The sequence below is a fragment of the Monodelphis domestica genome, chromosome 2, assembly GCF_027887165.1.
Source record: "Monodelphis domestica isolate mMonDom1 chromosome 2, mMonDom1.pri, whole genome shotgun sequence".
NCBI classification, from domain to species: Eukaryota; Metazoa; Chordata; class Mammalia; order Didelphimorphia; family Didelphidae; genus Monodelphis; species Monodelphis domestica.
The window spans coordinates 346431334-346453730 of NC_077228.1; the positions used below are offsets into that span (position 1 = coordinate 346431334).

Consider the following 22397-nt stretch of genomic DNA (forward strand, 5'->3'; position numbering starts at 1 on the left):
ATGGAAATAAATGGAAAATTTGAGCAGAACCTGAAAAGACAATACCCATCCTTGTTCTCATCCATTTATCATCCTTTTTGGGCACCATGCTAAGATACTGTAATAAAAAAAGAAAACTTTGGCTATGTATAATTCTGTATTTTCATAAGGAATGTGTTTTATCTTCCTTACCATTATTACTTGGCTTGATGGTAGCTATAAATAGAGAAACCATTTGTGTTGTGGCCAGTCATCCCCAAGGATCTAGAATGAGGCCATTCATCAGCCAGTAGAGCAACAACCAAAATTTTTGTTTTGTTTTTATCAAAGTAAGTTTAAGGTCCTTCAATAGGCAATTCCTAGCAGTTGCTAATTCTTTGGAATTGTGTTGCCTAATAACACCCTTAATTCTTTTTGGTTTCTCCCAAAGGCAGGGAACACCGCTCTGCACTTGGCTTGTCAAAACAGTCATCCCCAGAGTACCCGGGTTCTTTTGCTGGGAGGATCTCGACCTGACCTCAAAAATAATGTGGGTAAAAAATATATATAACTTGTGATTCTCTCCTCTCTTACTTTGGGAAGCAGAGGTTTATAGAAAGCAAACCTTGAACAAAAATCTCAGAAGAAAAGTTAAATAATTTCTCACAATTTCTATATTTACAATATATATTTTATCTTATATATATATATATATCTTATTTACATTAAATTTATTTTAGAGATGAGAGTATAGGAAGTGATTTCAGGTAGAACATCCACCTACCCCTTCTTCTACCTCATTATTATTTAGGAAATCAAGTCCAGAAATCATTAATCATGTTTTTTAAGGTACCTTTATCAAAGATCACATGCTGAGAGGCTTTTTTTATCCTCTAAACCAGGGGTTCTTAATTTGGAGTCCTTGAATTTCATTTTAAAAATCTGTTTATAACTATTTCAGTATAATTCATTCCCTTTGCCTTGCTATTTTATTCATTTTTAAAAATTAATCTGAGAAGGGGTCCTTGGGCTTTATAAGACTGCCAAAGGAGTACCCATGATACAAAAAAGGTTAAAAACTTATGCTTTAAAGAGAGTCTAAAGAAAGAGGAAGATTCCCAGCTTCATTGTCTTAATATCTCATCCTTGTGGATAGGGTAGTTCATCATAGACAGCTGGCTTAAAGCAGCTGAAACATGCTTTAGGCAGTTTCTATGCTACCTCTTTTCCCTGTGTGTCCTTCCCCTTTGGAAGGGTGCCAGATTAAGAGGGTTTGCTTTGACTGGATGCTTCACTGCAATTCACTCTAAAAGAAACACTTCCTGGATTGATGGCCTCTGTCTTCATAAAGAGAGATCCCAGGGGCAGCTAGATGGTTCAGTGAATGTAGTACCAGGCTTGGAATCAGAAAGTCCTGGGTTCAAATCTGTCTTCAGACATTTCCTAGCTGTGGGACCCTTGTCAAGTCATTTAATTCCCATTGCCTAACCTTTACCATTCTTCTGTCTTGGAACCAATATATGCTATTAATTCTAAGATGGAACATAAGAGGGGGATTTTTATTTGAATTTTTGAGAGAAAGAGACAGATAGAGACATACGGGGAGAGAGAGAGAGAGAGAGAGAGAGAGAGAGAGAGAGAGAGAGAGAGAGAGAGAGAGAGAGAGAGAGAGAGAGAGAGAGAGAGAGAGAGAGAGAGAGAGAGAGAGAGAGAGAGAGAGAGAGAGAGAGAGAGAGAGAGAAAGAGAGAGAGAGAGAGAGAGAGAGAGAGAGAGAGAGATCCTGCCATAGATCTCTCCAAGTTAGTTCATAAAATACCTATCTGAACTAGAGCTTTCAATCCTTTCTGGATTTTGGAGCAACAATATTACCTTAAGGGCTCCTCAACTCCAAAAGAGCATTAACTCAGGGGATGATGTCAAGAAAACATCTGGAAATGTTGGTAATTTAATCCACCACCATTTTTACCTCTTTCATCCAAGCCAAACTCAGTGTCTGCAGTCTCACTTGGGAATGGCAGTCTCTTCACTATACATTGTCTGAATGCACTATTCTTTTCCAAATAACTCAGAAGACCTTGGGCTCTGATGGGACCCTGGGACCGAAATGTTCCCTATGGGTCATCATCATCCCCAGTTTAAATTATTGTTATATCATGGCAGTATCCCATTCTTGAATTCCATTAGGTAGAAGCCCATGCTTTTAAAATCCAGATTCACCATTCCACTGGTCTACCTTTGTCTTCTGATGGATGTGAACTGGCCCTGGGGAATCTGCAAGGCAATGTTTTGTCATTTCCTTGGCTCATCCCATAGTACTGGAGTGATAGGAAAGGCTGGATGCAGTTAGAACTTTGCCTCCAACTGAAATGATAAGCAAGCAGAATCTGCCTCTGTGGGGAACAAACACCCACAGTATGAAAAATGGAAGCATTTATTCCAGTTGCCTTCATGGGCTGCTCCATACACCTACCTGTATGTGAATGAGTGCAAACAGTAGCAAACTATGGTGAGCCTGGAAGCATGGCATCAGTGAAAAAGAGATGTCAATGGCTGTTTGGGTTTTGTTAATGGTTTTTTGGGTTTTTAGTCAAGATAGGCCATTCTGCCAAGATCTTTCCTAGCCTTTTTTTGCTTTTGCATCTCCACCATTATTAAGTCAGCTTAATAACTCAGGTAGAAAGCTCTTAAAGGGTAAATGATGGCTGCAAGCTTTCTCTTTATTTGTTTTTGTTTTGTTCTGTTCCTTTTACTGATCAAAACATGCTCAGAGTTTTATTTCTGTTTGCAGGCAGGAGATACCTGTTTGCACGTTGCTGCTCGCTATAATCACTTGTCCATCATTAGGGTTCTCCTCAGTGCTTTCTGTTCTGTCCATGAAAAGAACCAGGTCAGTGCATGTATCTTATACTACAGCAGTGCACCCTTTGTACAAGGCTTGTTGACATGGAGTGGATTTAAGCTAGGCCAGGGGCTGCTAAGCCTTACCTCCCCTGAAATTTCTGAGACTTTCTTGTAAATGGTTCCCTAGAAACATGGGTTCTAGCCTAGTACTGGAGCCCTGAATTTCCTAAATAGCCTTATAGAGAGGGTGTGCCTGTGGTTTCTTATCATTTCAGTGCATATCACCACATTTGCATAATGAATACTTCCTGCCTAGACTGCAGTGGTTTCAGTTGGGTTTGATGATTTGGTTGTTTTTTTTTTTGGTTGCTTTTGTTTTTTTAAACAAAAACACACAAGGCAAAATCCCACTGACAAAGAATTGTGACTTCATAGAGCAAAGGAATGGGATTCTTGCATTTTGCCAGGCTCTACCACTGGCATTATAGGTCCTGTCACTGTTCAGGCCCTATAAAGATAATGCTTAATTATTTGTCCTTGTGGTAGCTGTCAGTGTGTCAAGCCATTGAAGCCCCTCAGGTGGGCCATGAAAGTGTGAATGATTCTTGTCAGCATGTATAACTATCTGTAAATTTATTGATCGATTAAAACCCATAAGGCATCTGGGTTTGGATTTCTGAGTTGTGATACAGAAATATGAAATTTAAAAATAAAAAGTGTCTGGGAATATTGGATATTCCCTACATTTCAGAGAAAATAGCCTTGTGCTACCCATATTCCAAAAACCAGTCTGATGACCCTAGAATGATATATAATCCTGGTGAATAATCTTCAGTGCCCCTTCATTTCTCCTGTCCCCAAATGATAAAAACCTCAACTTTACTTACTTCTTAATTCCCTGTATAGGACACCAAAGAATGGAAAGGAACACACATACTTCTTTTTAACAGTTGTTGAGGAAAAGTTATATCTAGATCCTGATTAGTTCAAGCAATTAATTTCTCTGAAGTGGTTGCCTTTTTTGATTTACCCTCCTTTGGGCTGGAACCAATGACCATATTTTACATAAATACAATTCCAAATAATGCAATTCAAATACATTTGACCACTACAAGGGAATCATTGTTTGCACTAATCTGGACTTAGCTATTTAGGCAAGATTGGTTTTATGTTTACAAAATTAATTTTTTTCATTGCTAATAAAAGCAGCTCCTATGAGGATGTCACCAATTATAAGGAACAAGAGATCCTTTTGATTTCTGTTGCTTATGTTTTTTGTCTATGTCTGAGAGAATACCGAAATTTGGAATAACTAAATCAGTGTTGTCCAACCAACCAAATAGCTATCCTTCAGCAGTAGCGGTCAAGTTTATATGAAAACATATCTCTATAGAACAAATAAATATATTTTTAATTTCCCTGGATAAAAGATCATATAGGAAGTTAGTAATTTCTTACAAGAGCACATTGGGACTCATTATCCTCTGTCCTGTGAAGGAAGGCCATAAGAATATGACTGTCTTATTGCAGACATAAGAACCACTTATACTGAGGTGAATGGTCTGGATAACACAACTGAGACCCTCACCCTCCCACTGCCACCATCTTAGGCAGCCCATTTGTCAGCATTATGTCCTCAATCCCAAACCTAGAGGTTCAAATTGACTCTATCTTCCTGTCACAAACTCAGAGAAGCAGCTTTCTTGGACTTTCAATACTTTCACCTTGGTCTCCCTGCCCATTGAGCTATCCAAATATTGACTTTTCCTCAACCAATAAATAAGCTCTGGAGATCTTTGAATGAGCAAATTTAATTCAACTTTCTCATGCTTCCTGAAGTTAACTCTCTCTGCTCAGCTTCCATTGTTTCTGCAGGGGAAAGATGTTATTGGAATTGAGATCAAAGAATGTTAACAGTCATCTGGTTTAGCATTTCCCAAACAGTGTTCTCCATAATGCAAAATAGGGGTGCCATGAGAAAAAATTTATGTCCAGTTCTGAGGGACTTATGAGAAAGAATGCTATACAAATCCAAAGAAAGAACTGTGGGAGTAGAAACACAGAAGAAAAACATGATTGATCACATGGTTTGATGGGTATATGATTGGGGATGTTGACTTTAAATGATCACTCTATTGCAAATAGTAATAATATGGAAATAGGTTTTGAACAGTGATACACATAAAATTCAGTGGAATTGCTCATTGGCTCTGGGAGGGAAGACGGGAGGGAAAGGACATGAATCATGTAACCATAGGAAAACATTCTAAATGAATTCATTAAATAAATAAATTTTAGAGAATTAATTTAAAAATTTTATGTTCATATTTTCCCCTCTAAAATATGAATTAGGAGTCATCCAAATCTTTATTAAGTTCCTATTTTATCTCAGGTGTTATATTAGGTATACTGGAAATACAGGTGCAAAATTGAGTCCTTAAAGAGTTTATATTCTGTTGGGAAATGATGTATGTATATATCAAAAATATTAATGCAGAGGGATTTTTTTAGTCATTAGGAAAATAAGCTTAATTTTTCCTTTTCCTCAAAATTTCTTTGACCCTGTTTCATTCCAGGGGAAATTAATCATCCTCAGGCAAACTTGATAATTTCTATCAAGTAATACTTATATAACCCAGATCAAATTGCTCGTTAGCTCCAGGAGGGGGAAGGGAAGAAGGAAGGGAGACAACATGAATCATATAACTTCAGAAAACTTATATTGAAATTTGTTAGTAAAATAAAATAAATAAACTTGAAAAAATAAGTATGAAATAAAATGCAATGAAATAAGTAAAAAATGAATTCTATTAAGATGATATAAGCGGGGCAGCTGAGTGGCTCAGGGAATGGAGACCCAGCCCTGAAGATGGGAGATCTTGAGTTCAAATTTGGCCTCAGACACTTCTTAGCTGTGTGACCCTGGGCAAGTCACTTACCCTCAATTCTCCAGGAAATTACTGCTCTTCTGCCTTAGAACTAATACTTAACAAGGACAATATAAACCCCAAAGTTTCCATTGAATAAGTAAGTTTGGGAAATGTTGATCTCAACCACTCCTATCATTAAAAACAAATGTCTTCTGCCAAAGAAATAAATGACTCTTTTTCAGAAAAGTCTCTGTTTAGCAGACCTCAATTCAATATTAATCTCTATTTGGACCCAAAGAGACACAGCTCAATTCAGAATGGGAGGGGTATGTGAGAAATATTCCAGAAGTTTCCTTTGTAGTCATTGGTATGTTTTCTTCTGTTCAATTTCAGGTCGGGGACACAGCTCTTCACATTGCTGCTGCACTAAATCATAAAAAAGTGGCTAAAATTTTACTGGAAGCAGGTGCTGATGGGACAATTGTTAACAATGTAAGTGAGACCATGATTGTTTCTGGGGTTCTTTCCATCACTCCTCTGAAGAGAACATGGAATTGTCTTTTGAAACAGACATGTACTTCAAGCAAATCTGTCCAGGTCCTGCTCCTTCCCACCATCTTAGTGAATACCATTCCACAGAACCGAAGCCCCTGGGTCCTTGAAGAAGAGAAGAGGAAGGGTTCCCTGTGCTTAGCAGCACATGGAAATGATAAATAAGCACTAACCCTGGTGGTTTCAATAAATGGAAGTCTACTCTGCTAAATGAATAAAGAACTGGACTCTTCAGCAGTCACCAAATCTAGGGAGGAAGGAAATGAGTCTACTTCTCTCATGCATGTTTGTTACTAGGGAAAATCGCTTAATGATTAATTCTCAAATGAATCCTAAACCTCCTTGCCTTACTTCAGTGGAGTTTATATTCCTATCCTTTGTATCCCCCCCTTTTTTTCATATCATCAGCTGTAATCTCTATTCTTCCTTACTCAGACAGTGTGTGAGTTGGAAGTGGGTTGAAATCAATAATAGGGTTCAAAGGAGGAAAGAGTAGCAGAGGCTGGGGGTAGTAGAAGAACAAGGAAATGAGGTTGGATGGCTTGCTCTGCCTTCCAGCTATCCCTGTAGCACTCTGGAGCTAAGCTTCTACTGAAAAATCATATGATGCTTATAATATCTGTTAGAGGTATATTCTGGTTAACTAGAGAAAAAATAGAAGTAGATTTTCCTTTTCTTCTCTACTTCTTTCTTAAGCAGAGTAATTCTTCCATTGTCTCTCATGTCATTCTTTTCTTTTCTAATCCCACCCCAGTTGAGATCCTCATTTCCTTATGTCTGGAATATTCCATTCGTCTCTTGATTAGTCTTTCTGCTTTTAGACTTTCTCTTCTCTAATTAAATTTACAAACCTCTGGCAGATTACTCTTTCCAAGAAACTACTTTTAATAGGTCAAAAATATTAAATGGATCTCCACTGCTTTCCAGTCCAAACTATTCAGCTTGGCATTATTCTTCATTCTCTACCAGAAACTCTCTGCTCCAGAAAGACTGTCTGCCTCATAGACTCTCTTTGTCATCCATCGCCCTCTCCTCTCCCTCCAAAAAAGCCCAAGCAACTCCCTCAAAAGCCCAAACACATTCTAGCTCTTTTCAACATACTTCTGTTTACCACACCAAATAGAGCCTCCTCTTGCAAATACTACACATCTTTAGAGAACCCGCTCAAGCCCTACCTCCTTCATAAAGTCTTTTTGGACCATTCCAGTTGACCACAACGTCCCTTTTTCTATCATATTTAATTATGGTTTTTTTTATTATGTATTATATATTTTGTTATTATTATTTGTGCCAGCAGTTTGGCACTGAGCACATACTACCTTGTTTTGTTAAAATGGGAAAGGACATGTTAGGGAGAAAGAATGAATGAATGGGTGAAAGACATTTATGAAGTATTTACTGTGTGCCAAGTATTATGCCTAACACTAAAGATAAAGATGGAAAAAACTAAGGTGGCCCCTGCTCTCAAAGAGAATACATTCTAATAGAGGGAGCTACAGATGAAGGCCTAAGAAAAGCTGAAGAAGTAAAAAAAACCAATAAGTGATCATTTAAATACTAAACAATTTAAAGTTTATAATGCTAAAAGTGTTTTCAGGGAGCCAAGAGCCATCCTATTTAACTGGAGTATGGTATACACAAAGTTGAAGAACATGAGTTAAAACCGAAGAGGTAGAATTGGAGCTGGAATGCCAGGCTGAAGAGTTTGGACTTTATTTAGTAAGCCTTGGAGAGCCACTGTAAGATTTTAAGTAAAGGTCATGATCACAAAGTACATCTGGACTATTAGAGGTTGGGAAGACTGGAACTAGGAAGACCAGGTAGGAAAGGTTGCATATCCAGGCGAGAAATCATAAGAGCTTGACTTGGAGTGGTGGTAATATGGAATAAAAAGAAGGGAAATGAATAAATGACTTCCCATAACAAAATAATTTAAACGGCTTTAAAAGGAACGCACCAGGATTAAATATGCATCTTCATAGACATCAAAAATACCACCAAACTTTATTGAATCCATACAATTTTTATCTATTTCCATCATCACCCTGAAGGTAGAATTGTTGAAAATTTGGTAAGTACATACCTATTCCCAAGGACTTACCTACATGCTCACTATCCATCATGCCAACTTTCAGATAAACTGCGTGTTTTTGCATAATTTATTCCATGTATCCTTACCTCTCTGTGTGATTTCTTCCCTTAGGCTGGTCAGACTCCACTAGAGACGGCCCGGCACCACAATAATCCTGAAGTAGCTCTTCTCCTCACTAAAGCACCACAAGTAGGTTTCAATCCATTTTTATTAGTAACTAGTTCTCACTGGCCCGGTTGTGCTAATTTTGTCTGCCAGTCCTCAGATTGCCTACTTTATTCTGGTTAATAATTGAATGCAGAAAATGCCTTTGACAAAGTAGACCTTTTGTTTTATGCTAAAAATGCTCTAAAGCTTAAGCATTAAGCCTTTTCTCAACATAATACAAATGATATATCTAAAAACCAAACATTAGAATTTTAGGTAATGAGGAAATTCTAGAAGCCTTCCCAATAAATACAAGAATAAAATAAATATGCCCCCTTTTTACAATTTTGTGTGGCATGTTTGCAGAATTGCTAGCAATAGCAAAAAGACATGAAAGAAATTTAAGCCATGGCATAAACAGAAGGGACTAAAAGGATCCCTATGATGGTGTACTTTGTTTCTTTGCTGACTCTGGGGTTTCCTGATTGATACAATAGCTTCAAGAAAGTAGCAGGATAGAAAATTAGCCCACCAAAAGCAGAAGCATTTCTATGTCATATTATATGTCTAAAGAAAGCTATGCTGCTCTGATTCCAAGCATGAAAGAGATAAGTCTAATGGAATGAAGGAAAGAAAGAAAGAAACAAGCAAACATTCATTTGCATCCAGATCCTATGGCAGGATAAATTTATTCCTTTTCATTTCACAGAAATGTGCCTAGTGCTCAGCTGGAACTAGCAACTGTAGTAGATTGCAAAGATTTTTATAACATGTATTCAGAAATTTTAATCCCAGAAATGAAATGGTTCTTACTTCCAACACCCCCAGGGGTAAGAAATAGATGAGGACGTCCATAAATACTTGAGCTACAGGGCTCTACCCACCTTTTAATCACCCTGCCAGGGAACTGTTCATTGAAGCATACCTTTTGAAGCCTTGTTGTAGGAAACTGGTTTCTAGGAGATGTGAAAAAACTTTGAAAAGTAAAAAAAGGCTTAACAACCGTGAGGCAGTTATTCATTTGTACCCACAATTGGGCAGCTAGGTGGCACAATGGATAAAAAGGATGGATATGGAGACCTGAAGACTCATTTTCCTGAGTCCAACTCAGACCTTACTTAGTAGCTGTGTGACCATAGTCAAGTCACTTAACCCCTATTGGCCTCAGTTTCTTAATCTGTAAAATGAGCTGGAGAAAGAAATGGCAAACTACTCTAGTCTCTTTGCCAAGAAAACCTTAGATGAGGTCATAAAGATATGACTGAAAAAAACAATTGAACAACCACTTTCAACATAGATTAAAAACCTCAGCTTGGTGGCTTAGTGGTTAGAGTGACAGTCTTGGGTTCAGGAGCACCTGCATTCAAATCTAACCTCCTACATTTCCTAGCTGTGTGACCCTGGGCAAGTCACTTAACCCCCATTGCCTCACCTTTTTTCTGTCTTGGAACCAATATGTGCTTGCATACTGATTCTAAGATAGAAGAAGCTAAAGGTTTTTTTTTAAAATCCAACCTACTATGTATTGTGTACCTATGAAGATTTTTTTAAGTCTGTCAATAATAACAATAGCTAGTATTTATATAGCATTTTAAAGTTTGCAATGCACTTTCCACTTGTTAACTCATTTAATCCTCATAATGACCCTGTAAGGTAGATAAAGATTAAAATTAATATTCAGTAACTTAGTATTATATTTTAAGTTTTATTAATAATAACTAAAGTAAAAGAATGACCCAAACCCAGCCCGGTCAAGAGAGAAGAGAGTGATAGGGAGGAGCTACAGAACTTATAAACAATTGCATGAAAATGCAAATATGCACAAAGGGAAAAGCATTCTGGGTAATGTAGTTTTAGGGGTTCAAGATTTTCTAATTACACAGGTAGGAGGTATCATTATCCCCATATTGTGGATGTTATCTTTGTTCAGTCATTTTCAGTGATTCATGACCCCATTTGGGGGTTTTCTTGGCAAAGATACTGGACTGGTTTGCCATTTCCTTCCCAGCTTGTTTTACAGAGAAGGAAACTGAGGCAAATAGGGTTAAGTGGCTTACCAAGGGTCACACAAGCTAGTAAATATCTGAGGCCAGATTTGAACTCTGGAAGATGAATGTTACTGACTTAATGTCCCATTCTCTATCTACTGTGCCACTCAGCTATCTTACTTTATGACCATTATTTTTCATCTCATAGATGTGATGAAATATTTACCCAAATGTAATACAAATGAGAATATGAAAAGGATGCAAGAGGAGGACAAAGTGCTATGAGAACACAGTTGTTATCCCATATTTCAGTGACTTAATTTTTCACGTCCACTCAATAACAGCATCTTATCTTGAAGCCACCTCCATTTCCCATATAGAGTTCCACAGGTTTATGTTACCCCAAGACCTTCACTTTTCTTCAATAGCCCAAGTGTCACCGTATTATTAGTCATTCCTCAAGATCTTAGTGTATAACCTTGAGGAGCAGAAGCTGTTGAGGATCCATCCTTTCTCCTCACATTCTCCCTCTGCTATTTTACAAAAAAAATAAAAAATATCCCAAGCCAAAGGTCTCTGTGCCCTTAGTTAACAATCCATGACATAATGAATAATAGTAGAGAACAGTTCATTTGGACTTTATTATAATGTTTAAATATTGCCTTCATTTCTAAATGAAGGGGCTTTTGAGTAAGCAATAGAGACTTTGGGACATGTTCTCTTAGTGATTTAAGTTTGGAAACAATCGTTTTATTGTTTGTATTATCTAACAAGACATTCTTCTGTTCTGTCATGAGCTAAAAATAAATAAGGTGTCATGAAAATGGTATTGAATTCTGGGAGTCAGGAGATCAAGGGCCAGGCCAGGTTCCCTAACCTGAGGCACATAACCTAATGTCTCTTGGCTTCATCTGTGAATTGAAGCCAGTTGGACTGGATCATCTCTCAGGCCCCTAGCATCTGCCAAATCTGTGGACCATCTGCACAAGGTCTCTTCTTTCCCAAGCTTCATACTCACCATTCTCTGATTCTTTGGGAGTATTAGAGATTATGACATCCTATTTAATGGGCATTACCATTCCATGAGAGAATCTGCAGCCCATATAAAGTTATTTCCACTGGATAGATATGTTACAAAGAATTAATCTTTCTGATGATTATTTTTATCTTGGATGACTTTTATTTATGTACCTAAAATTCATTTGTCAATTTTGATTGACTTAATGCAGAAAAATACTTCAGAAGCTGGACTTTAAGGTGAGAGTTTGGGGGCAGCTAAGTGGTTCAGTGGGTAGAGAGCCAGGTCTAGAGAAGGGAGGTACTGAGTTCAAAAGTGGCCTCAGATACTTCCTGGCTGTGTGACCCTGGGCAAGTCACTTACCCCCCCATTGCCTAGTCCATACTGCTCTTCTACCTTGGAACCAATACCCAGTATTGATTCTAAGACAGAAGGTAAGAGTTTAAAAAAAAAAAAAGATGAACATTTGACTTATGACCTGATTGAAAGCGTTCCATAGTACATGAGCTAAGAAAACAAGTTGCTTCCTTACCCTTAACTTGCCTTCCCAACCAAACTAAGTTCTACTCTAGAAACAGCTTATGGGCTGAATAGTTTGCCACATAGTAGGTACCTAATAGATGAATCTCACGTCAGCAAAGTATATGGTTCACTTATTCAACAGATCACATGAAGACAAATATTTTTTAGTAAATTCTTTTGTATTTTGTTCTTACAGAAGAGAAGTCCTTTATATTGCCTTGAGTGTATCTCTTTACTTTTTATAAATAGTAGATGAGGATAGTCTGATATTAAAGTTTAAAGTATCATTCTGTGTCTTACTTATCACTGACAACTTATTTTTATAATAATAATTTAAAAATCAACTTAATAAGTAAATTTATTTTAATTTGGAAATAAATATATTTTAATTAGTTATTATTTTTGCAATAATAATAATTTTAATTAAATACATTTAAAGAATTAACAATGCTTTAAAGTTTTGCAAAGTATTTTGAGTATATTATTTTATTTGTTCCTCGCAACAACTTTGTATAATAGGTAGATGCCTCTATCAACCTTATTTTATAGATGAAGAAACTAAACTAGATAAAAATTAAAAGTTTCCCGGGTTCACACAGCATCAGGATTTGAACTCAGGATTTTCTGACTGAATCTAATACACTAGCCACTGAGATGCGCAGCTGCTTCTAAGGAATTAATGAGTGAAATTTTAATTTCAGACAAACACTATGATCTTTGGCTCATTGCCAACTTCTCTGGGTCTTGAGATAGCCTCTGGCATAAAACAGAGGGATGACATCATAGCTATTTAAGGACAAGATGATTCTTTCAGAGTCCCTTCCAGCTAAATCTTCCTTTAATGATGAAATATCTCTAAAGATTGTGGTAGAAAATGTATTTTGTCTGATCATTAAGTTGTAAATGCTTATAGGTGAAAGGATCACATTGGTTCAACCAAGATGCTGATAGGTATGAATTGAACAAGAGAGTTTGACATATTTACTCCTCTGCACCAAGATGATGGATGAGATGACCAGCTGTGCAATGTAAAGGATTGTTAACCTACAATTTAATAAGAAAAAGATTTTTTGCCACTAATTGAATGTTATTTCACATCATATTTATTAAAGGGAATTTTCAGTAATTATTAAATTGTGCCTTTTCCCAATTCTGCTAGAAGGCAGAAAAGGATAAACATTATATAGTTAAATCAATCAATCAGTAAACATTTATTAAGTGCATACTATGTGCCAGGCATTGTGCTAAGGACTGGAGATTCAAAAAGAGCCAAAAGGTAGTCCCTGCCCTCAAGGAACTAACAATCTAATGGGGTGGGAGTGAGGGGTAGGGGTTGACAATGAGCAAGCAAATAATTAACAGAGGAAAGTCATTAGAAAAAAAAAATAAAAGTTGGGGAAAGCTTCCCATAAAAGATGAGATTTTAATTGAAATTTGAAAGAAACCACTGAATGCATGAAAGGAGAGATGAAGAGGGAGAGCTTTCCAGGCAGAGGGCAGCTAAGAGATGGAGTGACTTTTTCAAGAAACATCCAGGAAGCTAGTATCACTGGATTGAAGAGTACCTCTCAGGGAATAATGTATTTTTAAAAAACTGGAAAGGTATGTGCATGTAGTCATGAAGGGCTTTGAAGATCAAACAAAAGGTTCCATATTTGATCCTTGAGGTGATAGGGAGTCACTGGAATTTGAGGGGAGTAATATGGTCAGACCAGCATTTTTGGAAACTGACTTTGGCAGCTGGATGGAGGATGAAGAAGGCACTTGAAAGAGGCAGACCCACTCACAAGGTATTGCAGTTGTCCTAGGATGAGTTCATGAAAGCCTTCACCAAGGTAGTTGCCATATCAGAGAAATTAAGGGGACATATTTGAAAAATGTTCCAAAGGTAAAATTGTATTGGCAATAGATTGGGTTTGGGGGTTGAAAGTAGGGAGAAGTCGAGGATGACACCCAGGTTGTTAGACTGAGGGACTGAGAGGATTATTCTCAAAATGTTTTTTAGTTTTAATAAAGCTTCCTTACTTGGCTGACCAATAATAATAACAAGGAAAGCTATGTCGCTTTCCACCAGGTGAGAAAGGAGGCAGTGTCACTATGGAAGCCACAGGTAGGTAGTAGCAACCAGGACCTTGGTGACTGCCCTCAACAGTAATAGGAACTGAAGCAGGGTAACGGTTTAAGGGGAAGACAATGCGTTCTATTTTGGGCGTGTTGGATTTAAGATGTTTACTAGACGTCCAGTTTGAGATGTCTAAAAAGGAGTTAGAAATTTGGGATTGGAGGTTAGTTGGAGTGGTTAAGTAGATTTAAGCATCATCAGCATGATGATACTAACGAAATCCATGGGAGCTAATGTGATGACCAAGTGAAGTGGGATAGGAGAAGAGAAAAGGACCCAGAACTGAGTCCTTTGGGACCTCTGTGGTTAGAGGGTGTGACCTAGATGGAGTCAGCAAAGGAGATGGAGGAGTTATTAGATAGGGAGGAAGAAAACCAGGAGAAAGTGGTGTCCTAAAAACCTGAAGAGTAGAGAGAATCAAGCAGAAGAGAATCATCAGCAGTGTCAAAGAGACTCAAGAAAAGTCAAGAAGAATGAGGATTGAGGAAAAAAAAAAACCTATTGGATTTGGCCATTAAGACATCATTGAAAACTTTGGAGAGTGCCATGTGGATGGAATGGTGAGGTCAGAAGCTTGGTGCTAGGAGGTTAAGAAGAGAGTGAGGTGGGAAAGGGACGTCATCTATTGTAGACTTTCTCAAGGAGTTTGCCGTAAAGGACAAAAGAGATATAAGAAGATAGCATTGATGGGGGAGGTGGGAGAGGGGAGGGAAATCAGGCAAGGATTTTTTTTGAGGATGAGGGAGAAATGGACGTGCTTATAGGCAGTAAACAAGGAAAGACTGAAAAAGAGTGTTAGAGCAGGGATGACAGAGGAGGCATTCTATTTGAGGAGATGGGCTACAACCGGATCACTTGTGCAGTTAGAAGGTTTTTCCTTTGTAATGTAATGGAGGGTGGTTTGGGGATGGGATTAGATGTTTATTGTAGGTCAGTATCAGAAGGAAGGCCAACCAGTTCAAGCAGAGCCTGTCCTGAAGTAACAAACGCAGACCACTATATAACAGGGACAGATTGTTAGATTTATTAAACAAGGGAAAATAAAAATGGAATTTGGGATAATCCTAAACTAATGTCAACTATCTAACCCCCCCCCCCCATCTAAATATCTCTTCACAGAGATTTCTTCATAGATTTTGAACTACACTGATCCTCACCTATCTGTCTAAGATCCCAGACCCTAATATAAATAAACCTACACTAACCCCAACCCCCCCCCCTTTTGATGGTAATAGAGGCAGTGGGGTTTGGCAGTTAGGCAGGACAGGGCCCAGGAAAGATCCTGGCTCCAGATGGACCTCAGACCTAATCGTACAGACAGATGGTTCAGCATCACACCAGGAAGCTCTGTAGATATCTACCAGCCAGCAGGGAAGCAGGTAGGATGGAAAAGATAAGGTAGAAACAGCCACCAAGAGAAAGCAGCCAGTCCCTCCTGGTCAAACCAGAGAAAGAGCCAGCTCCAACCCCAGTTAACTGTCTCACACTCCCCCCACACACACATTCTGGAATCTTTTCTCTGCATCTGCATCATGCATCGCCCTGCAGGCCCACCTCATCTGCTCTCTTACTTATAACAGTAAGGAATAACGCCACCTCTTCATGTGAGACAAGGGGTGAAGGAAAATAGTGGCAGAGAGCCTGCGAATTCTATAAGATGAGGAAGAGGGGAGAAGAGGGAGCTCATGGTAAAGGGATCTCATTTTTTCTGTAAAACATAAGAAAAGGTTCTCAAATTAGAGGATGGGGGAAGGGGGGACTGGGTGTGATGAGGAGGAAGAGCTGCTGTGGAGAATGGGATTTGATGGAATTTGATGGGAATGGACATGATTGGTGTAGAAGGATTGCCTACCAGTAGTGGGTGCCCAGTTGAAGTTGTGTAATTGAAATTGTAACAAATACAGTCAGAAAGGCTGCATGATTTTCTCCAACTTTGTTCAGCAAATATATGTAAGAGTATTTGAGATGTTTTATTAAATTATAAACACCTTAGATGAAAAAACATTGTCAGACCCTCATTTTTTAACCTCAGAGTACCTCCTGCCATCTTCTCATCCCCTAACCCTACCTCCTAGTCAGGAACCCTAAGTTCTGATAGTGATATGTTTTCCTCATCTCAGGTCTTGCGCTTCAGTCGTGGGAGAAGCCTAAGAAAAAAGAGAGAGAGGCTCAAGGAGGAGAGGAGAGCTCAGTCTGTGCCACGAGATGAGGTGGCCCAGAGCAAGGTGTGTGACATGTGTCTATTGTCTACCTCACCGATGAAGGATGTAACCCTAACCCTGACTGGCCCCCATGATGGGCCTCTGGCAAGCTTTGCCTTCTTTCCATCTCTCCTTCAGATATTAGTTGGAGTCTTTCTCCTTTCTTTTGGCTTTATATTCTTTCTACACCAAAATTTCAAATCATGTTCCTCAGCCTCTCAATTTGTTCCTTTCATAATCACAAAAATTAACAGGAAAATGAAAAGATTTTTTTCCTCTTCCTTTGCCATAGGCCCATTGGACACCAAGAGCTCCTTAGTTATCTAAGGGATACTGAGATACAAGCCCCAGAAATGTGCCTTTTAACACTTATAATTATGTCAGTAGCCATGTGCTTCTGTCCTTTTCAAAACCTTCTCTCTTGATTCTCAGTATCAAAGTTGTAAGTGTTTCATTAAGAAATGGTTCATATTTTATTTGTAAGTGATTCATGTTTTATTCATAAGTTTCAAGGCCAAGTAGCTTTGGTCCCACTATTTAGAGGTGCCCTATAAATTTGATAAATCCAGAATCAGACAGAGGATGCCACTTTACAGTCAAGTACCAGTATTCAGAGGGACTGCTCCAATGTCCTGGACCTACTGTGTTCACTTGAGATACTATCACTTGGCAGAAAAAAAAAAAGGGCATTACTTAGCACATCCCTAAATGATTTCTGTATGGTCCCATTTAGACTGGGGACCTTGTCTATTTATGCTACTGAGGTTCTTAGCTTCCAATATTCAAGTGTTTATGAATAAATGTTAGGTGATGGTTGAATTTCAAAAGTCCTTATCCTGTTACAGTGCTAAGATGTTAGAATATTATTAGAGATGTCTTAGGTCTCCACGGTTCTTGAAAAGCCACTGAGAGAAAATTGTTTTTCTTGACTAAATTTTTTTTATAAGAAATTTAATTTTTTTCCCAATAGGATGGGAGGTAGGAGCTAAAGAAAATAGATTTTGATTTATTTGATGTTGGAGAATACTATGCAGATGTGGAATATTGCATATATTGCCAGATGAAATCATAACATTATTAGTGTTACTTAACCATTTTACTTTATTATAAGAGACTTTCCGTGAAGGATAAGTAATCTGTAAATATATGTAATATTTAAAAACAAAACACATTAATAAAACTTAAAATAAAACAAGATTAAGAATATTGCTTTTCTTAGTATCTAAAAATAAGAAAACATTCAGATTATTGGTTTGTTTTGCTAAAACCAGATCAAATAGAAAGAGCAAGTATCCAGACTCCACGGCTTTAAAGTTGTGCCCACTTCTAAATATCCTATTAGCCAGAGGTTCTCAACTTTTTTTTGGTTTGTTTTTATGAACCCCCTTTGTTCTCAGAATGGTATTTTTAGAAGTACAAAATAAAATGCTTAGGATTACAAAGGAAACCAATTATACTCAAATATAGTTATCAGAATATTTTCTTAAAATCAAGTTGATGAACATAAGATCCCCAGCAAAAGGTATCATCACTGTCCAGGATTCTGAGAGGTGAACCTGGGCTCCCCTCATTTCTCCTCTATAAAATCAGACACCCTAAAAGGACCTCTTGTAAGTTTCTTTCTCCATCTGTTTCTTGTAGGGAAGTGTCTCAGCAGCAGATACTCCCAGCAGTGAGCAAGTCACACAGAAGAAAGAAGAAGCCAAAGAAGAATTCCACTCAGCATCTCCAGAGCCCCGGACAAAGAATAACCGAAAGAAAAAGCCAAAACAAAAGGTAGTGATGGATTTGAAAGCAGATCCCTCTGAGGAAAGGAGCTAAGAGTCTGGTAGTTAGGCATCTGACTAGGAATGTCATCTCTATATTGACCAGAAGCCCCAGTTCCTTGTTACTGATTTGTAGTGAGAGTAATAAAGTCAAAAGTGACTGATCATACCTACAGGCTGTTCCTGTAGCCACCATATTTCTTTGGACACACTGCTTTGTAGAGAATACTACACACCTATTAATCTAAGAGAGGCAATAAATTTAATGACCAAATTTTGAACCAATAATTCCTTTAGCAAAAGTATATGGGGCTCAATGAATAGATAGACAGATCTGGAGACATACTGTCCTAAGTGCAAATCAGGTCTCAGATATTGCCTAGCTGTTTGACCCTGGTCAAGTCACTTGACCCCATTTGCCAAGCCCTTACCACTATTCTGCTTAGGAACCAATACTTAGTATCAATTCTAAAACAGAAGTTAAGGTTTTTACAAAAACAAACAAACCCTGTTTCAATAAATTAGAAGAACAGGGAAAGATTCCTTCAAATTTATCAATAAAAGAGTAATTTATGAGTAAATAAGAAATGGAGAGCATTGTGAGATATAAAATGGATAATTTTGAGTACATTAAATTTAAAAGGTTTTGTACAAATAAAACAAATGTTGCCAAGATTAGAAAGAAAGCAGAAAATTGAGGGGAAAATCTTTATAGACAGCCTCTCACATAGAGGTCTCATATCTAAAATATGTAGAGAATTTTGTCAAACTTATAAGAGCCATCCACCATTGATAAATGGGCAAAAGATATGAACAGATGATTGTCAGATGAAATCAGAGTCACATATAGGTATATTTCAAAATGTTCTAAATCACCTCTGATTAGGGAAATGCACACCAAGACAATTCTGAGATATCATCTCACACCCGTCAGATTGGCTACAATGACAAAAGGGAAAAATGACAGATGTTGGAAGGAATGTGGAAAAATGGGGACACATAGACTGTTGGTAGAACTGTGAGCCAAGTCAACCATTTTGGAGAGCAATTTGGAATTACATCCAGAGGGTTATAAAACTGTGTCTTTTTCCCAAGGAGATCAGGGGAAAAGGAAAAGAGCTTACTTGTTCCAAAATATTTATAGCAGCTCTCTTTATGGTGGCAAAGAACCAATACTTCGGAACCAATACTTTGTATCAATTCTAAAACAGAAGTTAAGGTTTTTACAAAAACAAACAAACCCAGTGGAATTGCACATCAACTACAGGAAGGGTTGGGGGGGAGTGGAGGGAAAGAATATGATTCTTGTAACCAAGGAATAATGTTCTAAATTGACTAATTAAATAAAATTTTCAAAAACAAACAAACCCTATTTCAGTAAATTAGAACAGGGAAATATTTCTTCAAGTTTATGAATAAAAGAGTAATTAATGAGTAAACAAGAAATGGAGAGCATTGTGAGACAAAATTGGGGGGGATGTCCACTAATCGGGGAATGGCTAAATAAATTGTGGTATATGAATGTGGTGGAATACCTCTGCTCCATAAGAAAAGATGAGCAAGCTAAGTTTTTTTTTTTAACTTGAAAAGAACTGCATGGGATAATGAATAGTAAAATGAGTAGAACCAAGAGAATATTATATACAGCTACGGATATAATATTTGAAGAATAACTTGTCAATGTCACCCCCAGAGAATGAACTGAAAAATTGGAAATATGAACAACATGATTTGTATGAACGTGTCTGTCTTTTGGTTGATGCCTTCTATAATGCAGGGAGAGAAGGAGCTGAGATCCTGGGAAATAAATGCTATTAATAAAATTAAAAGTAATAATGGATCTCGGGTCCATTGCCCTTATCAGAGAAATATTGGTGTTATTTTTGCTCATGTACTTTCGAGTGACAGTGGTAACTGAGAGGAATCTCTCTCTGTCTCTCTGTCTCTGTCTGTCTGTCTGTCTGTCTGTCTCTCTCTCTCTGTGTCTCTCTCCCTCTCTCCCTCTCTCTCTCTCTCTCTCTCTCTCTCTCTCTCTCTCTCTCTCTCTCTCCTCTCTCTCCCTCTCTCCCTCTCTCTCTCTCTCTCCCTCTCTCCCTCTCTCCCTCTCTCCCTCTCTCCCTCTCTCTCTCTCTCTCCCTCTCAGGTATCTGCATTCTCTGACCCCACCTCACCAGCAGACCAGCAGACCATTCCTGGGCACCAGAAGAACTCACATAATCACCCCAAAAAGAGGAATAAGCACCGTTGCTCCTCTCCGCCCCCTCCTCATGAGTTCAGAGCATACCAGCTATACACTTTGTACCGTGGAAAGGATGGAAAAGTTATGCAGGTGACTCAACAAGACAATTAGAACAGGGCTGTGTAAAATGAAATGGGGTAAGAAATGGTAAGGAGGAACTAATTTAGTGATATAATAGAATTGTAATTTAGCTCTCACGAGGAACCACCATCCCAGCCAATCTTCCATTTGTCAAACCAAAATTCCCAAAGTGCTTAAAAGATCACTGATTTAAAAGAGTTTTATAGCCAGGTAAATTCAATGTTGTTGTTACAAGGATCAGATGAATTAAATGGATGGAATGCTCTTTGCATATCTTAAAGTGCTAAATAAATGACATTATTATGATTATAAAGGGACCAGATAATGCACAGATGGGAACTTCAAGGCTTGCTAGCCCAGACTGGAACCCATGGTTGAATGTTAGAGCTGGTGAGGCTGCCAAGCACAGCCAGACAGAAGAAAGGGAACCTCTATGGTGGAGTGAATCAAGAGAGATCTGCTTTGGAATCCTATCTTTAAGACGTACTCTCTGGGTGGCCATGGGCAAGTGCTTTAAATTTCCCAAGCCTCTGATTCCTCATTTACAAAATGAGGATAGTAAGAATTGTGGGCTCTATTTCTAAAGATGGTTGTAAAGACCCAGGGAGAGAATAGCTAGGTGGTAGAGTAAATAGAGTGCCTGGCCTGGAGTGGGGAGAACCTGGGTTCAAATTTGAGCTCAGATACTTCCTAGCTGTGTGACCCTGGGCAAGTCACTTAACCCCCATTGCCTAGCCCTTACCACTCCTCAATCTTAGAACTGAAACTAACAAGGTAAGGGTGTTTTTAAAAAATTAATAATAATAATAAATACCTATGGGGTACTTTGCAAACTTTAAAGAGCTGTATAAAGGATCATTTTTATTATCATAACAGAGAATAGTAACACCAAAAATATTTTATATGCTTTGTAAGTCAGTGAATACTACATTGGTAGGAAAGTCTCTTTGTTTGTTTGTTTCTTTGTTGTTATTCAGTCATTTCAGTCATATCTGACTCTTTGTGACTTCATTGGCAGTTTTCTTGGCAAAGATCCTGGAGTAGTTTGCCATTTTCTTCTCCAGCTCATTTGACAGATGAGGAAACTGAGGCAAATGGGGTTAAGTGACTTGCCTAGAGTCACACATCTGGTAAATGTCTGAGTTCAGATTTATATTGAGGTCTTCCTGATGCCAGACCTGGCACTCTATCTACTGTTCTACCTAGCTGCATTTTTTTTGGGTCACTGATGTTGAAGTTCACTTTGAAAAAAATAGAAGAGAGGGCAGCTGGGTGGCTCAGTGGATTGAGAGCTAGGCCTAGAGATGGACAGGAGGTCCTGAGTTCAAATCTGGCCTCAGACACTTCCCAGCTGGGTGACTCTGGGCACGTCACTTAACTTCCATTGCCTAGCCCTTACTGCTCTTCTGCCTTGGAACCAATATACAATATTGATTCTAAGACAGAAGGTAAGTATTTAAAAAAAAAAAGAAAAGAAAAGAAAAAAGTAGAAGAAACCACAGATCCTTATGACAAATTAAACTGCCTGAACAACATACATATGTATAAATAAAATGCATAGTGATTTCATGTGTATTCATGCCAAGCAAAGGACTTGGATACATATCCCAAATCCTTAACTGTCAAAATAAAAGGAAGCTCTATATGTCCCTTCCATGTTAGCTTTCAGCAACAGAATTTGAACTTGTCTGCAGCTCTGAGATGGAACCTGTTAGCCCAGAGCATTTTAATGTATTTCCAAAGAAGAAATAAAAGTTTGCTAATTGTATCCATGTTAATGATTTTTTTCTTAATACTCTTGATTAATCAAGACTTAATTTTTTCCCCAGGCACCAATAAATGGATGTCGTTGTGAGCCATTGATTAATAAACTGGAGAATCAGCTGGAAGCAACGGTTGAGGAGATAAAGGCAGAGTTTGGAACTGTGCAGGATAAGATGAACACAAAACTGGGCCAGATGGAGACTAAGACCCAACATCAAGTGAGGAAATGAATCAG

General features: G+C 38.1%; 1 protein-coding gene across 2 annotated transcripts in view; it reads left to right on the forward strand.

Annotated features, from left to right (window-relative positions):
* The window catches only part of ANKRD6 (ankyrin repeat domain 6), a 259856-nt gene that overhangs the window by 222685 nt on the left and 14774 nt on the right, over nt 1-22397 (forward strand). For both annotated transcript variants that reach the window (XM_056818592.1, XM_001376581.4), the window contains 8 exons: nt 410-508; nt 2748-2846; nt 6064-6162; nt 8426-8503; nt 16232-16336; nt 17954-18088; nt 20222-20407; nt 22228-22380. In XM_056818592.1, the coding sequence (XP_056674570.1) occupies nt 410-508; nt 2748-2846; nt 6064-6162; nt 8426-8503; nt 16232-16336; nt 17954-18088; nt 20222-20407; nt 22228-22380 (954 nt within the window). The remainder of the gene's footprint in view (nt 1-409; nt 509-2747; nt 2847-6063; nt 6163-8425; nt 8504-16231; nt 16337-17953; nt 18089-20221; nt 20408-22227; nt 22381-22397) is intronic.